At 44.1% G+C, this 20,055-nt stretch overlaps 1 protein-coding gene across 6 annotated transcripts in view; it reads left to right on the top strand.

Annotated features, from left to right (window-relative positions):
• Window positions 1-16,219, top strand: part of ACTN1 (actinin alpha 1) — an 88,255-nt gene extending 72,036 nt beyond the window's left edge. For 2 of the 6 annotated variants that reach the window (XM_061380362.1, XM_061380361.1), the window contains exons 11-22: window positions 460-607; window positions 1,181-1,331; window positions 3,781-3,889; window positions 4,372-4,512; window positions 6,303-6,485; window positions 7,071-7,205; window positions 7,987-8,166; window positions 9,067-9,213; window positions 11,181-11,261; window positions 11,792-11,857; window positions 13,341-13,499; window positions 15,330-16,219. In XM_061380362.1, the coding sequence (XP_061236346.1) occupies window positions 460-607; window positions 1,181-1,331; window positions 3,781-3,889; window positions 4,372-4,512; window positions 6,303-6,485; window positions 7,071-7,205; window positions 7,987-8,166; window positions 9,067-9,213; window positions 11,181-11,261; window positions 11,792-11,857; window positions 13,341-13,499; window positions 15,330-15,488 (1,659 nt within the window). In that variant the 3' untranslated portion in view covers window positions 15,489-16,219. The remainder of the gene's footprint in view (window positions 1-459; window positions 608-1,180; window positions 1,332-3,780; window positions 3,890-4,371; window positions 4,513-6,302; window positions 6,486-7,070; window positions 7,206-7,986; window positions 8,167-9,066; window positions 9,214-11,180; window positions 11,262-11,791; window positions 11,858-13,340; window positions 13,500-15,329) is intronic. The other 4 variants (XM_061380367.1, XM_061380366.1, XM_061380365.1 and 1 more) reach the window with 2 other exon arrangements.
• The last annotated feature ends 3,836 nt before the right edge of the window (window positions 16,220-20,055 follow it).

The following is a 20,055-nucleotide window of genomic DNA, read 5'->3' as shown; positions in this document are numbered from 1 at the left end:
AAATGGAAGTCCTTTTCTGCCTTTGGATGGGCAGAGCATGCCCACCTTCAGAGTGAGCTACTCTGCAGTAGGAACCCTGAAGAACACAGCTCAGTGAGACCAGAATGAGAGATGATTGAGCAATCATGGATTCCCTGTTCTAAACCAGACTCTGAGGCCCTTCACAAGCTGCATGCCTTTATGAGGAGATGTCTGGGTGTCTCTTTTTCTTTCTGATTTATACATGGTTGGGTTTTATTAAAGTTTCACATGTGTTCAGAGAGGGACTTCTGTGCAGACAGGTCCTGACACTGCTAGGCCTTTCTCTTAAATTGGCCTTTGTCTTCCTGGCCTGTCTGCACAACACTGAGATCAAAAGCCCACACTCACTCCCTCCAACCAGTTGGAGGGAGCTCACTGAGGCTAGTGCTTCCCCCGCATCTTCTAACCTGCCTTTTCTTCTCACGCCCCTGTCTCTAGGATATAAACAATGCCTGGGGTGGCCTAGAGCAGGCTGAGAAGGGCTATGAGGAGTGGCTGTTGAATGAGATCCGGAGGCTAGAGAGGCTGGATCACCTGGCAGAGAAGTTCCGGCAGAAGGCATCCATTCATGAGTCCTGGACAGATGGTAATGCCAACCAACGTGCTTCCTATCACCTGACATAGTGCTGTATGTACCTTATGTAGGGAGGAAGAGATGGATTGTGCATGAGATTTTCCTCTTGAGAAGGCTAGGTTTATTTCTTATTTCTTTGGAAAATAATGTATGAAAATTGGCTTGATCTCTGCTCTCCTACACGATGCACCCACATCGGCATTCACTAACTGCAGCAAAGTGGGAACTTAGAGTAGAACAGAGCTACAGAGGAAAAGGTACTGTACAGTAATGCTACAGGTGGCCTTTACAGGATGAGCATAGCCCAGTTTGCACACAGAGGGCTATGAGACAAGACCAGTACAAACTGAGAGCGCTGACTTGAGCTGCACTAGTGCCCTTCTCTGTTGTTAACGGCAAACTTGCACGCCGTGGTTTTAAAGTGAGGATTGTGCATCTCTAGGCCAGCACGGGTGAGGGCAAGCCTTGGGCAGGGTGTCTAGAGTAAAGCAAATGCCTTTTCGAGGGCTCCTGGGGCTCACTCGGTGGCAGGCAGCTGGCTGGAAGCCTGTTCTTTATTCTCCTGTCCTTTGGCTCCCTCCGCAGGTAAGGAGGCAATGCTGCAGCAGAAGGATTACGAAACTGCTACCCTCTCGGAGATAAAGGCCCTGCTGAAGAAACACGAGGCTTTTGAGAGCGACCTGGCCGCACACCAGGACCGCGTGGAACAGATTGCTGCTATTGCACAAGAGCTCAAGTATGTCACCCTAGCGCACGTCCCATCCTTGGGGCCAGGGAGGCTTAATCAGCTTTGTCCTCTGGAGAGCCATAAATCCATCCCCATGCAAAAATGTTGGGAAGTCACAGTGTTTCCAAACAGTATCTAGGATACTGCTCTCCAGTATCCGGATGCACCAGAAGAGCAGGCCAGAAAATGGATGAGTGGTGGGTGCTGATGAGGGGTTGGCATGATTACATTCTCAAGCCAAGTTTCCATCCTCTTCCAGCTTGTTATGTTGCTGTGAACCCTTTCCTGAAGAGTCTGACTTGCCACTGGCGCCTGTTAGGTTTCAAAGTTATAGCACTGTGGTACTTTTCCAGGAACAGAAGGATTTAGCAGAGGATAGCAGGTTCTCAGCTTGTTCTCTTTTATCCAAAAAAATGTCCTCCTTATTCTAGCAGGATAATATCTGCTGATGCTTGAGCCCATCACAGCCTCTGCTGCCACATCACACCCTTTGCCCCAGGGATACTGGCCCAAATGCTGCACTCTGGTTGGCACTTGCTCCAGGGCATCCTCACAGCAGCTCAGCTCCCTCTCTGCTTCTCCCCAGCTTGGAAACCTTCACCTCTGCTCCTTTTACTGGGGTGAGGACTAACGCAAGTTACCAGGAAAAATGGGGTCTCATCAGGGCAGGAGGTTGATGGCTAGGGGCAGCAGGCAGGTAAAGAGCTGGCCTCTGCAGCACAGGGAGAGAGACTCTGAAACTCCACGTGCTTCTTGGCAAAAACAGCCTGAACAACTTGGCTTTGACTGTGTTTCCTATTTTTTAAATATTTATATATCATGCTGGCCTGTCTCAAGTTAGTGTCTGGGCCAAGGTCACTGCTCTTGTCTGAAGGACTGTTTTCATCTAAAAAAATCAAGATTATTGGATCAAGATCATTATCTCCTTTAACAACACAGATTTACAGAATTGCTCCCTTGTCCACTGGAGGATTGACCTTGGAACAGGAGGAGGGTTCAAGGCAATCCTCCATGTCAGTAAGATTAAAACCAAGGCTGGCTAGTCAGCAAGCATTAGCTGACCTGCCACTTCCAAAGCACATACTACATGCCAGCCAGAGTAGCTGAAGCTCTAAAAACAACAGGGAAGGCTGGGCCCTAAGCTGGGGGCAAGGTGATTTCTTCCAAAGTCTGAGAACAGTGAGCTCTGCCATCCTTCCAAAAGCCATCTTCCGTCTCAGCAAAGAAGCCATGCCCTGAAAAACATGGCTGAGCTCTTTTTTCCCCCCAGAGACAGACTGCCAAGGAGAGGGAGAGGGTCTGGAGGAAGCCACTGCAGGCTGCCCATGCCAGGCATTTTTTGGGGCACAGCATGTTCCCCTCCCAGCAGCAGCAGTCCAGCATGGGTGCATTACAGGCCAGGCTTTCAGAAGCAGCTCTTCCTTCTGCAGTGCTGGCTCTGCAGCAAAGTAGATCAAGGAACTGATCTGGATTAAAAACCCAGCAAAGAAGTTATTTTTAGCCCAAATCGGTTTCCTGACTAGTTTATCGTAAGGCTCCACCAACAGTTGTGACCACATGTCTCAGGAGGGCAATACAATAGTGGGAAGAAACAGGGCTGGGGAAGGCAAGAGGAAACTGTTAAACCTACATTACTCTATAGAGAACTGCACATCAGATGGCCCACGATCACTCAGTAGCTCAATGAATTATTCTGCTTTCTCTTTTGATGCTGAGACATCCCAGTTTGGCTGATCTCCTTCTGCCTGCAGGTTTCTTCCTCTTTGACCGTGAGCAAAACCAAGTGCACAAAACAAGACCACAAGTTTCATCCACCTGTGCTCTCCTTTCCCTAGTCATATTCTTACCAGCCGGCCTTCAGTGTGTGCCAGCTTATAGACATCTCAGCAAAGCACTTCTTGCCAGGCATATAGGAGAGAAACCTACACTATTTCTGGATTGTCCTAATTAAATGAATGGCTTGTGTAATTTAGTTATTCCCTTGCTGCCTGTACTATACAACCCTCAGAACGATCTTAAGCATTTCTTTGCAGTCATAATAAAATCTTTGCTGCCCATTCTCATGTACAAGGTGCAAGTAGTTAGCCTGCATGATGTTCTTAAGCAGAATACAGGGGCATATTGGTCTGCTCATAATCTGCTTATTCACAGCTTGAACAAGTCTGTACTCCCTTCCCCCAGTGCCAAGTTATTCCCACCAGGCAGTCAGCACCAGTGTTTGTTGAGGCCTTGGGTGGTGGTTGTTTTTCTTCCTGTTCTGTGCTGTTTGATGTATCATAATATACAAGTGTCTCCAAAACTACATACTGCTGCCTTCCTGGCCCGTTGTACTTGCAGAGACCATGAGCTCTTTGTTTGAGTCTGTCCTCAAAGCTGATAAAAATTCCTAAGGGGTTTCATTCTTCCCCAAAAATTCTTTATTTGATCTTTTGTCCTTTTTTCCCCCCACCCTTTATAGTGAGCTGGACTATTACGACTCTCCCAGTGTCAATGCCAGGTGCCAGAAGATCTGTGATCAGTGGGATAATCTGGGTGCCCTAACCCAGAAACGTAGAGAAGCCTTGGAGGTGAGACATATTACAAATCAGACCTTTGGAATTACATGGGTAGGTCACTTCTGGGAAGCAAGCTGCAGTGGGCACAAGCAACTGATTTCAGTTCTTTTGTGCACTCCTAAAACATCCTTGACTGTAAACGAAGGCAACATTTCAGCATATTTAGCCGCCTTTTCCCTTTCCAGCCCAATTATGCTGCTATTTGTTTCCTTGGGCTATTGATTTTTTCTACTTTTGTGGTTTGTGATATTGTTCTGCTTGAACAGACTGTCCTCCTTTTGTTTTATTTCAAAGGACCTCAGATTTTTCCCTCAAAGGAAGAAATCCATCCTGTGCTTAATCTCTTAACAATAGAGAGACTTGTGCTGTAGCACTGACCTGGGAGCACCAAGGAGATGTGAAAGGAAGGAGCAGCTCAGGCAACCCACGTTTCTCTGTGATCATTCTTCTCTAACCATCTTTCCTGATTTTCTTTCTTTTTTGTGCATGCCCAGAGGACAGAGAAGCTACTGGAAACAATTGACCAGTTGTACCTTGAATACGCCAAACGAGCTGCCCCTTTCAATAATTGGATGGAAGGGGCCATGGAGGACCTGCAGGACACGTTCATTGTTCACACCATTGAGGAGATCCAGGTACAGAGCAGTCATTTGCATCAGTTACAGTTAGAAAGAGAGAAGTCAGAGGTCTCCTGAATTCCTAGCAGTGCCGAATTTCTAGGTCATATTTTGGTGCTTCTGCTCTAGTGAATGAAGAGTAGTAAAAAAGATAAGAGTATGTTTCCCCTTGATTTCCTCCAAAATCCTGGATCTGAATAGGTATAAAGCATGTTTACACCATCATATCTGGACACAAAGAACTGAAAGTGGATTTTTTTCAGTGTAACTGAATTAATGAAAACCTGAAAATGGACAGAATCTTTCAGGGCCTTGTGTTTTTTTTTTAACACACATGAGCAAAGCTTAGTGCTGCTCATGGGTTCTGCAGGTCAGTTGTTCCACGTAGGACCGAATGACCTGGATATGACATTGCATGATAGGATGTGCCATGAGGGCAGTTCTTGAGCTGGTTTCAGCTCAAAAAATAACCAGAATTGTCTACTTTGGCGCTGGGTTACCCTTTGAAGCAAAAGTCAACTTTCCTTGGTAGGACAGATAGCGAGTATCTCAGTTTTGCCCTGTCTGAAAGAGTGTTACAAAAGCAAATTTACAGGTGATTTGCAGGCCTTTGAGAGGGGTAGTGCAATAGCCCTAGCCTGGTATCAGCTCTGTTACTAAGCTGCTAGGTTTTTCTTCCACCCTTCCCTCTTGAACAAAGAGGTTCATTAAGTCTTTCATAATCCAGAACAAATCTGAACAGCATTTAAACACTTCCCTGGTCCCTTTGTGACTGTTTGGAGTATCTTTCCCAGCCCCCAGACTTGCATTATATTTCTATGGCCACTGCAGCAGCTGCAAAGTGATGAGTCACCATGTAAGGAAGCAATTTTGCAAAAGTAGTTACAGTGTGTGAGTTGTGTTCAATCATGTGGTTTACATTTTTCATTCCCTTTTCTAACCACATTGTTCCCTCAATTATCCCTGCACATGCCTCTCTGTCCCCCATTCTTTTTGCTGTCTCTTTCCCTGTGTTTGCTTCCCTAGTCTTGGTCTTCCAGGCTTCTGGGATGAAGTACCTTAAAGGCCTGTAGAAGCAGTGGGAGATGAGCCAGCACCAACTGGCTTGTCAGCTGTCCACAAACAACCAGCAAGCATGCCCCACCATCGGTTCTTGAAGCACTGTCTGGGCACCGCAGCAAGATGGGAGCAGAAAGGGCCTGTTGTGTTCATGTTCAGGGGGAAGGAGATGGTTTTCCACAGCAGGAACATACACTGCCTGTGCAAGTTTGCTGCTGGCTGGAAGACCTTCACCTAGTTCTAACTGAGTGTGATCAGACTGAATCTGACTCTTATTATTCATCTGGAGTTACGCTAAGTGTGCAACTAGTGCATACCTAATGGGAGAATAAAAATATGTTGCATTTACACTAGTGAGACAAGACTGCTTTATAGTAATGCTAGTAGTCAGATCGCTTCCCAAAGGGGCTGACAGGCAGTCACTGAGCAGTGTTGGAGAAATAGTTCCCCCTAAATTGTAAGCCAGAATTATTCCACCATTTTTGGGGGATGTGATCTCTGTCACTGGGCAACATGAGACAGAGGGACTCATGCTGAACTTGGGGAAAATGAGACTTCACATCACTTAAATACTTACAACAGCCTGTTTAGTGATGCTGAGAGAACCTGGAAAGTGTGTTAGAGTAGCCTGCTTTGTATTCTGGGCATACATAAGCTTTTACAGTCACTTCTGCAGGAAATATTTGCTCAAGAGGCTACTCAATATCTTGTGTTCTCACCCTGTCTTTGCTGCCACCTTCTTTCTGCAGGGATTGAGCACAGCTCATGAACAGTTCAAAGCCACTTTGCCAGATGCCGACAAGGAGCGACAGGCCATCCTGGGAATCCACAATGAAGTTTCAAAGATTGTCCAGACATACCATGTCAACATGGCAGGAACAAATCCTTACACTACGATCACTCCACATGAGATCAATGGCAAATGGGAACATGTGAGTTCTTTCCAGCCTTGCAATTTAGTGTGGGAGGATGCTGCTGCTCGATCACTTCAGGCCCCAGGAAGTGGATTATTTACTCTTCAGCTACCCTCACATGCTCACTGCTGAGCTTTATTGATTTTTTTGCCCTTTGTTTTCAGCTCACTTGCCATACGTCTAGAAAGTAGAAAAGATCTTTCTGATAAATGCCAATGGAGTGTCAGATCCATTTTACTTTATATTTTTATAATGAAAGATGCTACTCTCCATACCCGCTGTGTTGATGGCTCTTACTATCAAACAAGATCACCAAAATGAGATCTGAACAGGGTCCTGCAATTCAGTTAATGTGAGCCACCAAAAACCCAAGTAGTTGATGGAAGCTTCTTCTGGTCTTCCATGGCCTGAGATGTGTTTGTATCACACACCCTACAGCAGATAGGATTCACATTCCATGAGCCTGCCCACTGTGTCCTAAACCACATAACTCCTTGTTTTCCATGCAGACACTCACTCCTCCCTTCCTTCCAGCAATTTCTACATTTACTATTACATGTGTCTTTATGAGTAAGCTGCACGCTTTGTTACTCTTTGCTGTAGGTGCGGCAACTGGTTCCCAGAAGAGATCAAGCCCTGATGGAAGAACATGCCCGTCAGCAGCAAAATGAACGACTTCGTAAACAGTTTGGTGCACAGGCCAATGTCATTGGACCCTGGATCCAGACAAAGATGGAGGTAGTGCTTTGTTCCTTTTGAAACTCTCTGTTTTCCTCTTCAGTGATATTCTTATCCGTGGTCTTTCTTCACAACTGCCATGGTCATTCTTCCTTCAGGTTGCAACAAGAGAATCCCAAGATGGATAACAGCTACAGAAGTGCTTGTACTTTTCTTCCTCTAATTCCTTAGTACAGAGATAAAAAACCATGACTGGTATTTTAATGGAGTTGTGTTTATATGCAGGAAGTTAAAACCCCTAGATCAGAGGCATGGTTTGTGTAACTTTTCACAGCAGTGGTCTTGATACACATAAAAGAAATACAGCTATCACATCAAACATCAGCAGAGGAGACATATTTTTAAAGGAGATCTCTCTTTAGTTAAGATTTGACTTAAAGTAATGGGAGTTGATGAAATGGAAAAATATGAAGCTATTACTGATGACAGGAGATGTAAAGAAGAGAGCAATTACAGAAATACGTCTGTATGAAGTTAGTGGATGACGGTACATCAGAAAAAGATTTGGCTTGGCACATTACTAGCTTATGGTCTGCAGTTTCCTTTTCTTTTGTATCCTTGTATTAGACACATCTCCTGTGACTCACCTCACATGGAAAGCGTTCAGGACTCTGCTAATGTTTTTGCTGACAATGTCTCGGCTCATTTAAAGTAACTGCTCCATGAGCTATTTTTTTTGAATCATCATCCTGTGTGAGTGTGAAATGGCTGCAATAAATGCCAAGCATGTTGAGGCTTGCCCTTCCAATGGGGACTAACTTCTTTGGCTTTGCTAATGCAGGAGATTGGCCGCATTTCAATAGAGATGCATGGGACCCTGGAGGACCAGCTCAACCATTTGCGGCAGTATGAGAAAAGCATTGTGAATTACAAACCAAAGATTGACCAGTTGGAAGGAGACCATCAACAGATCCAGGAAGCTCTTATCTTTGACAACAAGCACACCAACTACACCATGGAGGTAAACATTTTGGCAGCAGATCAGCCAGCCTCATCTGCTGTGGCGAGTTAGCATCAGCCACATCTAGCCCTGGCAATGTGTTGTGGTTCTCAGGAAAATGGAAAGCTTGACAATGTGGCCAAGCACGCAACAACGTGTTGCTGAATTTGTTTTCGCCTTGCTGTACTTCATGCCAACCTATTCCAATGTACTTCCAAATGCAGACAATAGAAATAACCTGAATGAGATCTACAGTATTGTTTGAATAATTGGCTGGTTTCTTTTCTCCTGCCACCCGATTTTGGCAGCCTATTAGCTGCGATTAGAAAGACCAGGGGAGCGCTGGTGATTTTGAGCTGCCACAGATTGGCAGAAGAAAAAAAACTCAAACAAATGCTTTTAAAAATTGGAGTCTGGCTTTCTGTTAATGATGTGAGGCTTCTTGGAGGCAATCAGAGCTTGATATGAGTCCAGCAGAACACACACAGGCTTTGAAACTTGTCTTCTGGTTTCTGGCCAGCTCTCTATTAAGCAACAGAGGCAGTGGAACACCAGTGTCTTCCAGAGACTATGGTTTATTTATTTTCTTGTTTTCTGCCCAACTAAGTCCTACAATCACTGGGTTGATTCTCATTTGTGTTGAAGGCCCCCAATATGTTGCTCTGACATGGCAAAGGAACTTTACAGTAGGACCAAGACTTTCTTCAGATCACAAATTGGCCTCTTCAGTTTCTTTTTTCAGTCAAAATTCAGATTTTAAACATCTGGTTGGCTCACACTGCAGGTTTTCTGGGCAGATGACTTCTCCTGCCTTGTTCACCAGCGTTATTTGATTTGCAGCAAGTAGCACATTCCATCCACTGCTCTCAGAGGCAGGAAAGCTACTTTTAAATTTAAAAATTGTCCTCTCCTCTTTTCCAGCACATCCGAGTGGGCTGGGAGCAGTTACTAACAACAATTGCTAGAACCATCAATGAAGTAGAAAACCAGATTCTGACCCGCGATGCCAAAGGAATCAGCCAGGAACAGATGAATGAGTTCCGGGCTTCTTTCAACCATTTTGACAGGGTAAGTCAGCGCTGACTGCAGCTTGGTAAGCAACGAGCTTCCATGTAGACTGCATAGGGCAATAAAAAACAAAGAAGTTTTATCACTAAGATAAAACTAGACCAGTAGAAGATATTTCATTCTTAATAATGCCACTCCTGTGGAGCAGTCATTCCTGTGAGGACTGTTAGGCATTCATTAGTCTGGGAGAAATATGTCTTGACAGGAAACTGCTACATTTCCTGATACAGCTGAAGTATGAAAAAGTTTGAAGGCTTGTTTAGGAAATTAGACTTTTACCCCACCTCCTCCTGAAAGCAGGTTATTATCTTAATGTATACATTTCTTTGGAGCAGCTGTCTAGCATAAATCTGTATCAAAGAAATCAGTATTGTTCTTGTGTGGAGCAAACAGGAGAATCTATATGCAGCAGGCATTGCACGACATAGATAAACCCTGATGTAAAACCTGCCATGCCTTACCATGGAAATACATGCCAAGCCACTAGCGGGTGCAGTCAGTAAGGAATTCCTCAAAGGAAATTCTCTTCCCCTCAGTTTGCCAGCTTGTCTGCAGCTCATCCTTCTACAACCCAAATCACAAAGGTGTCATGCAGGGAAGCAGAGACAGCAGCCAAAGACTGAAAACAGCTCCATTTTCAACCACTTCAATGTTTTCTGGAAATCCAAGAGCAGCCTGCAAAGATACTAAGTCAGTGATGCAAACAGAGGTTGCTCTCCACCACTTGCTGCACCAACCAGGCTGTCAGAAAGGTCTCCAGAGAACAGGGCTGCAGCCTGCCCTCAGAGATTGGCAACACTTAGAGATTGCTGAACACTGGCTATTTCAGCCCTTCTCTAGCTGCCAAAGAAAAACAAAACCATGGCTTCTTTTCTTAGAGACGGACCCATAAAAGCCCTGTAGATTTTATATTTGATTGCCTGCCCCTGCCTCCACAACAGCCTGACTGATCATGTAAAGGAAACATTGGTTTCCCATATTTACCTGTGTATTTAATTTATGGAGGCTTAATACTGACTTTAAAAGCTGATTTTCTGAGGAAAATCACTTGGAACTGGCTCCACCAACCTGTTTGCCTGTTTGTAGCTTCCTTGATCTGGGCCAGAGATGGTGGTGGCACACAAGGACTTTTCAGTGCTTGAGAGCTGTCCTGAGCTAAATCCTGCAGGGTGGATGGTGATTCTCAGCTCCTGTGGTAGCTTGTGTATAGTTTGATGGGGACATCCAAGCACAGGGAGAGTGTGGGATGAGCAAAGGGAGGAGCAGCTGCCAAGCTGTGTTGTGCTGCTCTGTACAGTAGTGCTGTTTGCAGAGCTGAGCACTTGAAATAGCTTTGTCAGTCAAAGCTCCACCTAATGTGCAGGCCACATAAATATAGCCATAAAATTGCTCCCCTGAGCTTCAGCTGGTTTTCCTTGTCTGTTCCTGGGATGCCCTGACAGCTAAGCTTCCTCGGGCATGTTCCAAACATACCTGCCCTCACCTACTCCTTTAGTTGGACTTTTGACTGGAAGATTAAGGCAATGCTTCCCCACTGCCTCTGCCTGCTTACCTGCACTCTGAGTTACTAGTGAAACACAGGGCTTCTGACACTATGGATAACGAGCAGTGATGCAAGTAACTCACTTGGGAGATGGAGATCTTGAGGCTTCTGAGCATCAACTGGTTTTGTCATTCAAATGCTCTCATGATGTGATGAGCTCTATGAGAAGGAACTGTTCCAAAAGCATTTTTAGCGCATCCTGAAATGTCATTGTGATATCTAATGTTGTGCACTTTTATTTTTCTTCCCTGTCTTTCTATCTGCATGTCATTCTTCCTCTCCCTCTCTCCTCACCCACTGCATGGTGCACCTCTTTGTTGTCCTTCCACCTCCCTTTGATCTCCTCTGTGTCTCCTTCCTTCTGCTCCACACCGTCACCGCACTGGCACTGCATGTCCTGCTGCCTGGCACACCGCATAACCAGGACCACTCCGGCACACTTGGCCCTGAGGAATTCAAAGCCTGTCTCATCAGCTTGGGTTACGATATTGGAAACGATGCACAGGTACTGAAAGCTAGTGGTGAACACAACCAGATATTAAACTGTGAAAAAATAACAGTTTTTTTCCTTTCTTTTCTTGTTTGTCTTAATCCATCTGTCACTGCTATTCTTGTGTCTGACTATATACACATCACTTCTCTGTACTGCTTCCTCTCTAACTGTACTCTGGTTATCTTTACCTTCTTAATTCTCTGTTTGTCTTGGGAGAATCCTTTCATGTCTTCAAACTATTTGTGTCACTTAACATTCCTTTCCTTGTCTACCCCTCAATCTGTCTTGTTTGCTACTTTCATTCCTTTTTTTATCATCAATATGTTCCCTGTGTGTAAATACTCCATGTCCAAAACCACCTTGCTTCTTCATGGTTCACAAACTACTTTTTCTCTATTGTTTTTTATTGTCCTGTAAATCCTTCCTTCCATCTCCTCCCCCCTGAAACTCATTCTTTGTAATGTCTCATGTCGGTCATTTCTCCCTGGACTGGTCTCCCTTTTCTTTCTTGGCTTTCTCCATCTTTGCATCACTCCCTGTAGAAGAAGACTGGTATGATGGATTGTGAAGATTTCCGAGCCTGCCTTATCTCCATGGGTTACAATATGGTAATGTAGAGCCCTCTGTCACTCCTGTTCAAAGTGATTCCTATATGCACCTTCAAAAATAGAGAGAATGTGCAGTGAATCTAGGTAAATATACAGCTTTACCTTCTAGAGCTATCAGCAATGTTGTATCTAGTATTAGTGGTACATGTAAAATTCTTGTCTTACAGCTGCAGATGAAGTTAAAAAGATTAAAATCATTGTCTAGTTCCTGTGTATTTCAAATAAGAATTGTATTTATCAAACTGTGTAGCTATACGTGGAAGAAACAATAAACTTCCTCATGTCAGCACCTGCACTCTGCACAGCACACACAACCTCCCCAGCATTAAGTATCAGTTGAACTCATCTGGAAGTACACGACCTGATTTCTGAATACACTCAAGTGCTGCTCCACTCATTCCTACCATTTATTTCACATCTCCCTATACATGTAAGTTCCAGTTCCAGTCATCCTCCCTGTACCTTTTCCCTCACCAGAGTACCTGTATATTCAGAACAGTAATATGTGGCACTTTCAGGGGCACGATAACTAATAGAAATAGGAAGAGGTATGCTCATCAAAGGGCAGAAGATCATAGCGCAGAAATATTCACCTGTGCTCTGTCTTTGACCCTGATGCCAGGCAAAGCAGTGTTTATGCATCTTACTCATCAGCCCAGTAAAAATGCAGACCATTCAATGTAGCATGCCAAGTTGCAGTAACATTTGATTAGATACTGCAATTACTCTTGAAAGTATACAGTTCTAGATGTGTTAGAAGAGCCTGTCCCCAGAAGACTCAGCTCTGCTTTCCCCTTCTCCTTACATGGGGAAGAAGGAGTCCCAGAGATGAGAACAGACGATATTTTGTTTATATGAAAAAAAAAACCCCACCAAACTACACTGCAAGGTAATGGCTTCTGTAGCAAACATCTCTGTAGGAACTTTCCTATGAAGGCTGCTTCCCTGGGCCACTCCAGATAAGCAAGTCTTTCTTTCCAAAGCCTGTCTAGTTAATATGAATCAGATACTATTAAAGACCCCAGAGACGTTTCTTCTGATGGTTTCTGTTCTGGCAGAGGAAGAGAACTGTAACAGTTTGGGGTTTTTTAGCAATTGAAAGTAAAAGGATTTGAGGAATGCAGATCTTCCAATATTGCTACAGACATCTAGCATGACGTGTTACAGGGAAATTCGTGTCTTCCTGGAAGTCTGTGTGATTTTGATCCCTGATTAATAAGCATTGTCCTCGAGCAATATGGAGCCTGGATGTTATCCTAGGGCATAGCTGAGAACATTTTATCCAAAGGACAAAATGAGTGGCAAGCATTTGTACACAGCAGCAAGTTAAAAAAGAATATCCTGATTAAAAAAGAAAACCTAAAAGTCATTTCTGTTAGGTTTTGTTTCTCTAGCTGTGAAATCCACTGCTGAACAGTTTCTGCCCACTTTCATAGCACCGCTGCCCAAATGTCCAGGCTTACATGACTGTGTTGTTCTCCAGGGGGAGGCAGAGTTTGCCCGCATCATGAGCATCGTCGACCCTAACCGTCTGGGTGTAGTGACGTTCCAGGCCTTCATCGACTTCATGTCCCGGGAAACAGCAGATACAGATACTGCTGACCAGGTTATGGCTTCCTTCAAGATCCTGGCTGGAGATAAGGTCAGCCTCCACACCTTCCTTTCCTGCATCTGCAATGTTCCTGCTTCCTTTTTTCTCTCTTGTCACAGATAGAAAGTGTCAAGGGAAGCCCTGTGTAGCATGGAGGGTATTCTCACAGGAACACTGTGCAGTGCTGGAGGGAGTGCAAGGCTAAAGTGTGGGTTAGCGAGCAGCCTGCCAAAGCACTTGAAAGTCCTGTTCAGCTGTCAGTCAGAACTTTGCTGCTCACTCTTGCTTTATTTAATTAAGAGTTTGGTTGTGATTTGTTATTTTAAAATGTATGAACAAATCCAACAGATGGGTCTTGATTAGTCTTGAAAAACTATTAATTACTGACAGTTGCAAACTTGAGATGACCTTTCTCAGACATACAGGTGTCACTATCAGTTGTTATACAAGCAGTAGTAGATTTTCATTGAAGAATTGCTCTGCAAGAGGAGCATCTTTTAATCATAGAAATAGGTCAAAAGCAGGAAAACTTACAGGATGATACTAAAGGTGTGAATTTCCTGAATTCGCATCATCAAATGGATGGAACCAATTGACAGGAAAATTATGTAACCTTGTTTTCCTTATAAAACAATCCCTACTAATTTTTTTTATGTAATTGAGCAACTAATATGTACGTATGCAATTGATATATCTCTATATTTACTAATGATTTTATTCATCTCACTTGAAATGTCAGATAGCGTTTCTCGGATAGTAACGAGTTACCCTTAAATACAGTACTGGTTTCTATTTTCACTAATAAACTTTCCTAATCTATAATGTTGAAACCCATAATGACTGTCCTTTGGGCACTTACATGACTGAAGCCAGTCCTCTCATCTTTCAAGACCTGAAAAATCCACATTATTCAGATAAGCAAATCACTGAGTGTGTGGGTGCTTTGGGGTAAAAATTATGAACTCCTTTACTCTGTACACTATGTTAAATATACTTGTCAGTGTTTAATATGCTCTAGTGACTATAACATGAATCAGACAGTATTTTGTTGTGAAGAAAAATACCTCTTACTCCAACCATTAAGCTTGAAAGGTGGGGGCCGGGGGGAACGGGGGAGAATAAAAAGTTTCAAGAGAGAGAGATGGTGTGAAACTTGAACCACTGTTCAGACCCGCTGCGAACGCCCATGAGTCAGTTACCTGAAGACAATGTACTGGTTAGCAAACACACAGCTACTGCTACCGACTGCATGGAGAGAAGCTAAGCTACCTCAGCTCAGCGAGTCTCCAGAAGCTGAATTTATAGTAATTTCTCTTGCTTGTTAAAAATGTCTGCTGTGAAAGGCAAGCATTGTTGAGGGAACTGTGGAAGCAATACAAAGTGTTTGCTTGTCTGCTGCCTGCATTGGTGCCACCAGCCAGAGCTAGTGGGGATGGCTCCTCTCCTTGCTCTCAAGAGAGGCAATGGCAACTCCCAAGCAGCACAAGCAGCTGCTACCTCCTGCCAGTGAGGGACAGGATCCAAATGAAATTTCTGCTTCCTCCCATTTGCTTTCAGCAGGAAGGCACAGTCTTACACAGACAATTACCTTCCTTACCTCCAGGTCTTTTCCATAGGTATGCTGGTACCTCTCCTGCAAAAGCAGTCTTTCTCTCTCTTGCACAAACCATTTTCTTGTCCAAACAGCAGGGAAGAACTGCATTTCCCCCCAGGGTGTATGTGCAGAGAGCTCCCTGTGTCGGTGTACAGTACTAGTCGAGTTGTCAGGGGCCCTGTCCCTGACTGTTGTCTGCTGCCCTGGTGGGGCAGGGGGTGGTTGTCTCTCTGAGAAAGATCAGTTTTCTGAAGTAACCATCTCCTTATCGTTTGTCCTCACTGCAGAACTACATCACTGTGGATGAACTACGGCGGGAACTGCCTCCTGATCAGGCTGAATACTGCATTGCTAGAATGGCACCCTACAATGGCCGTGATGCTGTACCCGGTGCCCTGGACTACATGTCCTTCTCCACAGCGCTCTACGGCGAAAGTGACCTTTAACTTTTTTCTGTCCCACCACACGCTCCCTCCCCCTCTCCCGTCCAACACGCCCTTCTTTCTCTTTGCAAAGCAGCCTCTGCTCCGCTCTTTTTGTGTTTCCCTGTTTTGCTTCAGATAACAGATCACATTTTTAAGTGGGGGGGAGGACACTGACATGGCACAGCCTACCTTGCCCTTGAAATGACAGTTTACAAAATTATTTTGTGCAAAAAAAGTTACATTTTAAAAAGAACAGACATATTTTATTATAGAAAAAGGTATTTTTCTCCACCAGATTGAAACTTAAAATGAAAATGTTAAAATATTGCACCAAATATTTTTTGTTGTGACACAGAAAGTCAAGCACAATGTTACATTCCATCCTTTCCAAAAAGAACCAAACAACAACAAAACACCACTTGTTCTGTTAACTTCTACATTTATGTATGTCTCTCTTATCACGTTTATCTTGGGAGGGGGGAAGGCACACAAGTGCATGTGTTTGCTGGTTCACTCATTTCATGAAAATATTTTATGATAAACTTTTGAAATTGCTGTGTTTTCTAGGGAAAAAATAATGTACACAGCTTGTTTTCATATTTAATTAAAAAATACAATATGCCTCCTATGTTTATCAGTGCACAACTTTTTTTGTTGCTGAGAGTTGTCTGGTTTCAGAACATGAAGCTTGAGAGTTGGTAACTTTGATATTGCTTGTCACAAACCATATTAAAAATTTCTTGTGATAACAATTCTAGACTTTATTTATTTGTATAGTAAAATTGTTCATTCCTATTTAAACAACAATCATGATGAAGAGAATCCAAAATGAATAGGGTTTTTTTAATAGAGACTACAGTTCCCCCCCCCCCGTTTTTATTCTTGTTGAGTGATGTTGGAATTTTCAGAGCTTTATGACCACTTAAAATTAGCGATTTTTATATAATTTTTAACTATCCCTGATAGACCCACATCTCTAGGAACAATATTCTTGTTATTCCTTAAACAGCACAGAATTAGTTACTAGACCTGTGCAAACAAACAACTGCTGTATCTTAAACCATCTACAAAAGATTCATCCTCTGTTCCATGCTCAGTATTAAGTATCTCACTGCTTTTGATATCACATCTTCTGACATTATAAATTCTTCCAGAGACCTCAAGATCATCTTTGTATTGACATTCTAAAGAAACCAGTCTTCAGAACAACTCCTTTGGGACCTTTAATGAGTCATGAAGCGTATACACACATACGCATGAATGCCTGGAAAGCAGTAAAGGGAAGCAACTAATTCGTTCCCAGCTATTGCAGGTACTACAGGTGTATTTCCCGCCCTCCCACAATGTTTTTTAGGAAACATGGAGTTAGCAGCAAAAACCACCATTACTGCTTCATGATACGTTGCAAGTGTTTTTTACCTGTAACCACATACTGCTGTCTCTAGTCCTAAAGGCAGTTTTCACTTTGACATAATGACCGCAGGAGCAGAGAATTCATGCACAGGTTCACAAGAAGCTCCTGCAACTTGCAGTAGCATTGCCCTCTGTTCTCCAGCGCAGAACTAAGTCCTGAGGAAGGCGTTGTACATGGTAGGTTGGGGTTTGGCGCAGACCTTGAGTAGGCCAATAAAAAGCACAGCAGTGTGTTGTGATTTACCCCAACCTGGCAGTATCTGCATACTGTATTTGCTTTAATAACCCTGCGTCAACAGTAGTTGCCCTGTCCTTGGTTTGCTGGATGTGGGAAAGGGCATTTGCACTGTCAAACAAACGGTTCTCTGTGGTTGTACCCACTCTAAGAAAATGTAATGATACACTTCTTTTTATGCTTTTTATTTTATTTAAACAGTAACACCAAGGGTGGGGAGAATATCCGTTGGGGTGTTAACTGACCACTCTCTGGAGCAAAAACCCATGTTATTTCACAATAGGGCTGGTAAAAGAGCATAGGTGCACCCTGGCCATCACCTTGGGCCTAGGTCTGCTACCACTCTGAGAATGGAGCCAAATTAGGTTCCATGATCCTAGTGACATGCTCTGCAAGTCCGTGCTTGAAGATTCCAGTGGTCTTTACAAAACTTTTTTACTGAGCTGTGGTAGTGTGTGCTCTCTGACCAGCTTCCACTCAAAACTCTAGCTAGGTGTAAGCATTCCTGGGTTTATGAGACAGAAAACAAGTGGCTTGTCCCTGGTCACACCACACACTGGTAGCAGTGTGTGAGCTCCAGCATTGCTAACACTGCTGTACTGGTGGCAGTTATGCTTAGGTGGCATGGCCCACCAGGCTGTAGGTAAAACCTCCCCATTCTCACCCCACGTGAGGAGGAGGAGCACTAGCAACATGTTCACCTTCCTCATACGCAGCACAAGATGTATCTTGGGCGAAGTCTCTAGCACTTAGTATGCTAAAACTTGAAAACAGCCTTTTGTCTCAGGCTTGTGTTTTTGCAGCTAACATAGTGTTCCTTAGCCAAGTCCTGACATCAGCCTTTCCAAAATTTGTCTCTGGAAGCAGCTGTTTGCAGCTCAGTGACTTCTCCTTCCTCTGCCAAGAACAGAAGCAGAGAATCCACTTCAAGCTCACATCTCCTATTCAGGGGCAAACTGTTTTTGTCAGTCCACCATACACACTGTTTCCAGGCACAGAAGTTGAAATAATGCTTTCCCAATAAATTAACCATTTTGCTTTCACGGCTGCTGCTATCTTTGGCTGCTGATATCTCGGTACCAGCCCCAGCATGACTGTCTGACAGTACAGGGGCAAAAAACACATCAATGCTCAGACCACATGGGTCTGTCTTGCCTGCCAGAATGTCAACCACATTTCCAAAAGCCTCTCGTCTATCTTGTGACTGTTGCATGTCTTCAGTGCTGCCAGCATCTGGTTTTGGAGGGGAGGAGCAGAGGCAGGAGTCTCGAAAGACAATGAAAGGAAACTAGTCTGCAACCTTGAATGAACTTGAGTTTCAAAGAAGTATTCATACATCTGTGGAGGATCCATCCAGATGAATCAGACTGGCTATATTGGGGAAATAATGGAGAGGGTGAGGGCTAAAGAGAGGGTGACTGTAACAGCTGGAGAAAAGGAACAGCTTGGACTGAAACTACTCATTAAGATATTGGAATGCAGGCATGATTTTCAGACCATAACAAGATTATTTGTATGAGATTACTTCCACTACAGTTGTTGGGGTAGGACAGATTTTTTTCCACCCTCTGGTAGCCAAATACTAAGAAAGCTTAATCCTGTTGAAATAAAGTGCCGAGGTGACTGAAAGTGACTCTGGCTACTGAAAGAGTTGCTATTGTGTAAACCTTTAAAATGCACTGCATCAGCTGTAAGCTGCTGGAAAGTCTTCACATAATAAACCTAGATTAACAAAGTCTAGGGCACATCCTGAGACAAACAGGTAACCAGAACATTCCCCAGCACACCAACAAAATGTGCCCAGTGCTGCAGTCAGTAAGTCGGCCATTGCGAAGGATAGAGCTCAGTGATTAGATCTTGGCACAGGGAAGGATGCTTATGAACCCAGATCCTCATGGTTTGGGAAATCAGTTTGCAGAAAGAACCCTGTGTTTCAGGCCCCCAACAGAAGCAGGTTTTAGGTGTTTTCTATTAAACAAAGGGTAAAATACAAAACAAAGCTTCAGGGTGGGAAACAGGACCCAGAACGCCTCTCCCAGGAGCACAATTGCTAGGTCTGCCCTGATACTTGCTCTCCCTCAGTTGTCTGCTCCACAGTGGCACAGCTTGAGTGAGAGGAGCCTTTCTCCTCCACCACCACAGCCTCACACTGTGGTTAGGGCACTCTGTGGCAGGTGGGAGCATGAATCTTCACTCTGAGGAATACAGTGGACACATGCCTCCAGAGCAACGAGTGTTTTCAACACCAGGCCATTTTATAAAACATAGCTGTTGGTCTCAACATGTCTTTTGGTAGCTAAAGAAAAGAACAAGTCCTAGCTAGTCATCCCTAGAAACAGATGTTGGCACTTTTCTGTGAGCTCCCAAACGGAACAAGGCTCTGGTTCCCCAGCCACAGGCAGGCGCATTTGGACTGAGCGCAGGCAGAACATTAAGACCTACGTCTCTCACCACTTCCTCCTAGCAGTTCCACACCCACTCGCTAGCATGTGGGCATTTTTGGTCCCAAAATGTCTACCTTCCGCTGCATCCTGTGCAACTTCTGGCTTTAGGTCCTGGATTCCATCTGTGGTGCTGCAGTGAAGGCAACCAGTGGCAGAGCAGAGAACTGAGCCCAGCTCCGTCACATTCCAGTTTTAAGTGCTGTAGTCATTCTGCAACTATCTCAAACCTCTTTCCAGATCCTTCCTGCCAGGTCCTCACTTGCTGTCATGGCTTTTAGTATGAACCCTGTGGCTTTTGTTGTACAGATTTGTAAACACAAGGATTACTTTAAACTGCAGAGTTAAGACAGCATTTTATACCTTCTTTATTATTAAGCACATTCAAACAATACTGCCATCACTTTAAAGAAGAATTTCTCTCCTGCTACTTCTCACTTGAATAGGGCACAATCTCTAGCCCGTGGTACTGAATCGTTAACACCCTGCTTTCTGCTAC

Source organism: Neopsephotus bourkii, unplaced genomic scaffold (assembly GCF_033783945.1).
Source record: "Neopsephotus bourkii isolate Nb327-2 ecotype Australia unplaced genomic scaffold, CSIRO-AGI_Nbou_v1 NB_1792, whole genome shotgun sequence".
Classification (NCBI taxonomy): Eukaryota; Metazoa; Chordata; class Aves; order Psittaciformes; family Psittacidae; genus Neopsephotus; species Neopsephotus bourkii.
This window is presented reverse-complemented; position numbering and strand designations above follow the sequence as displayed.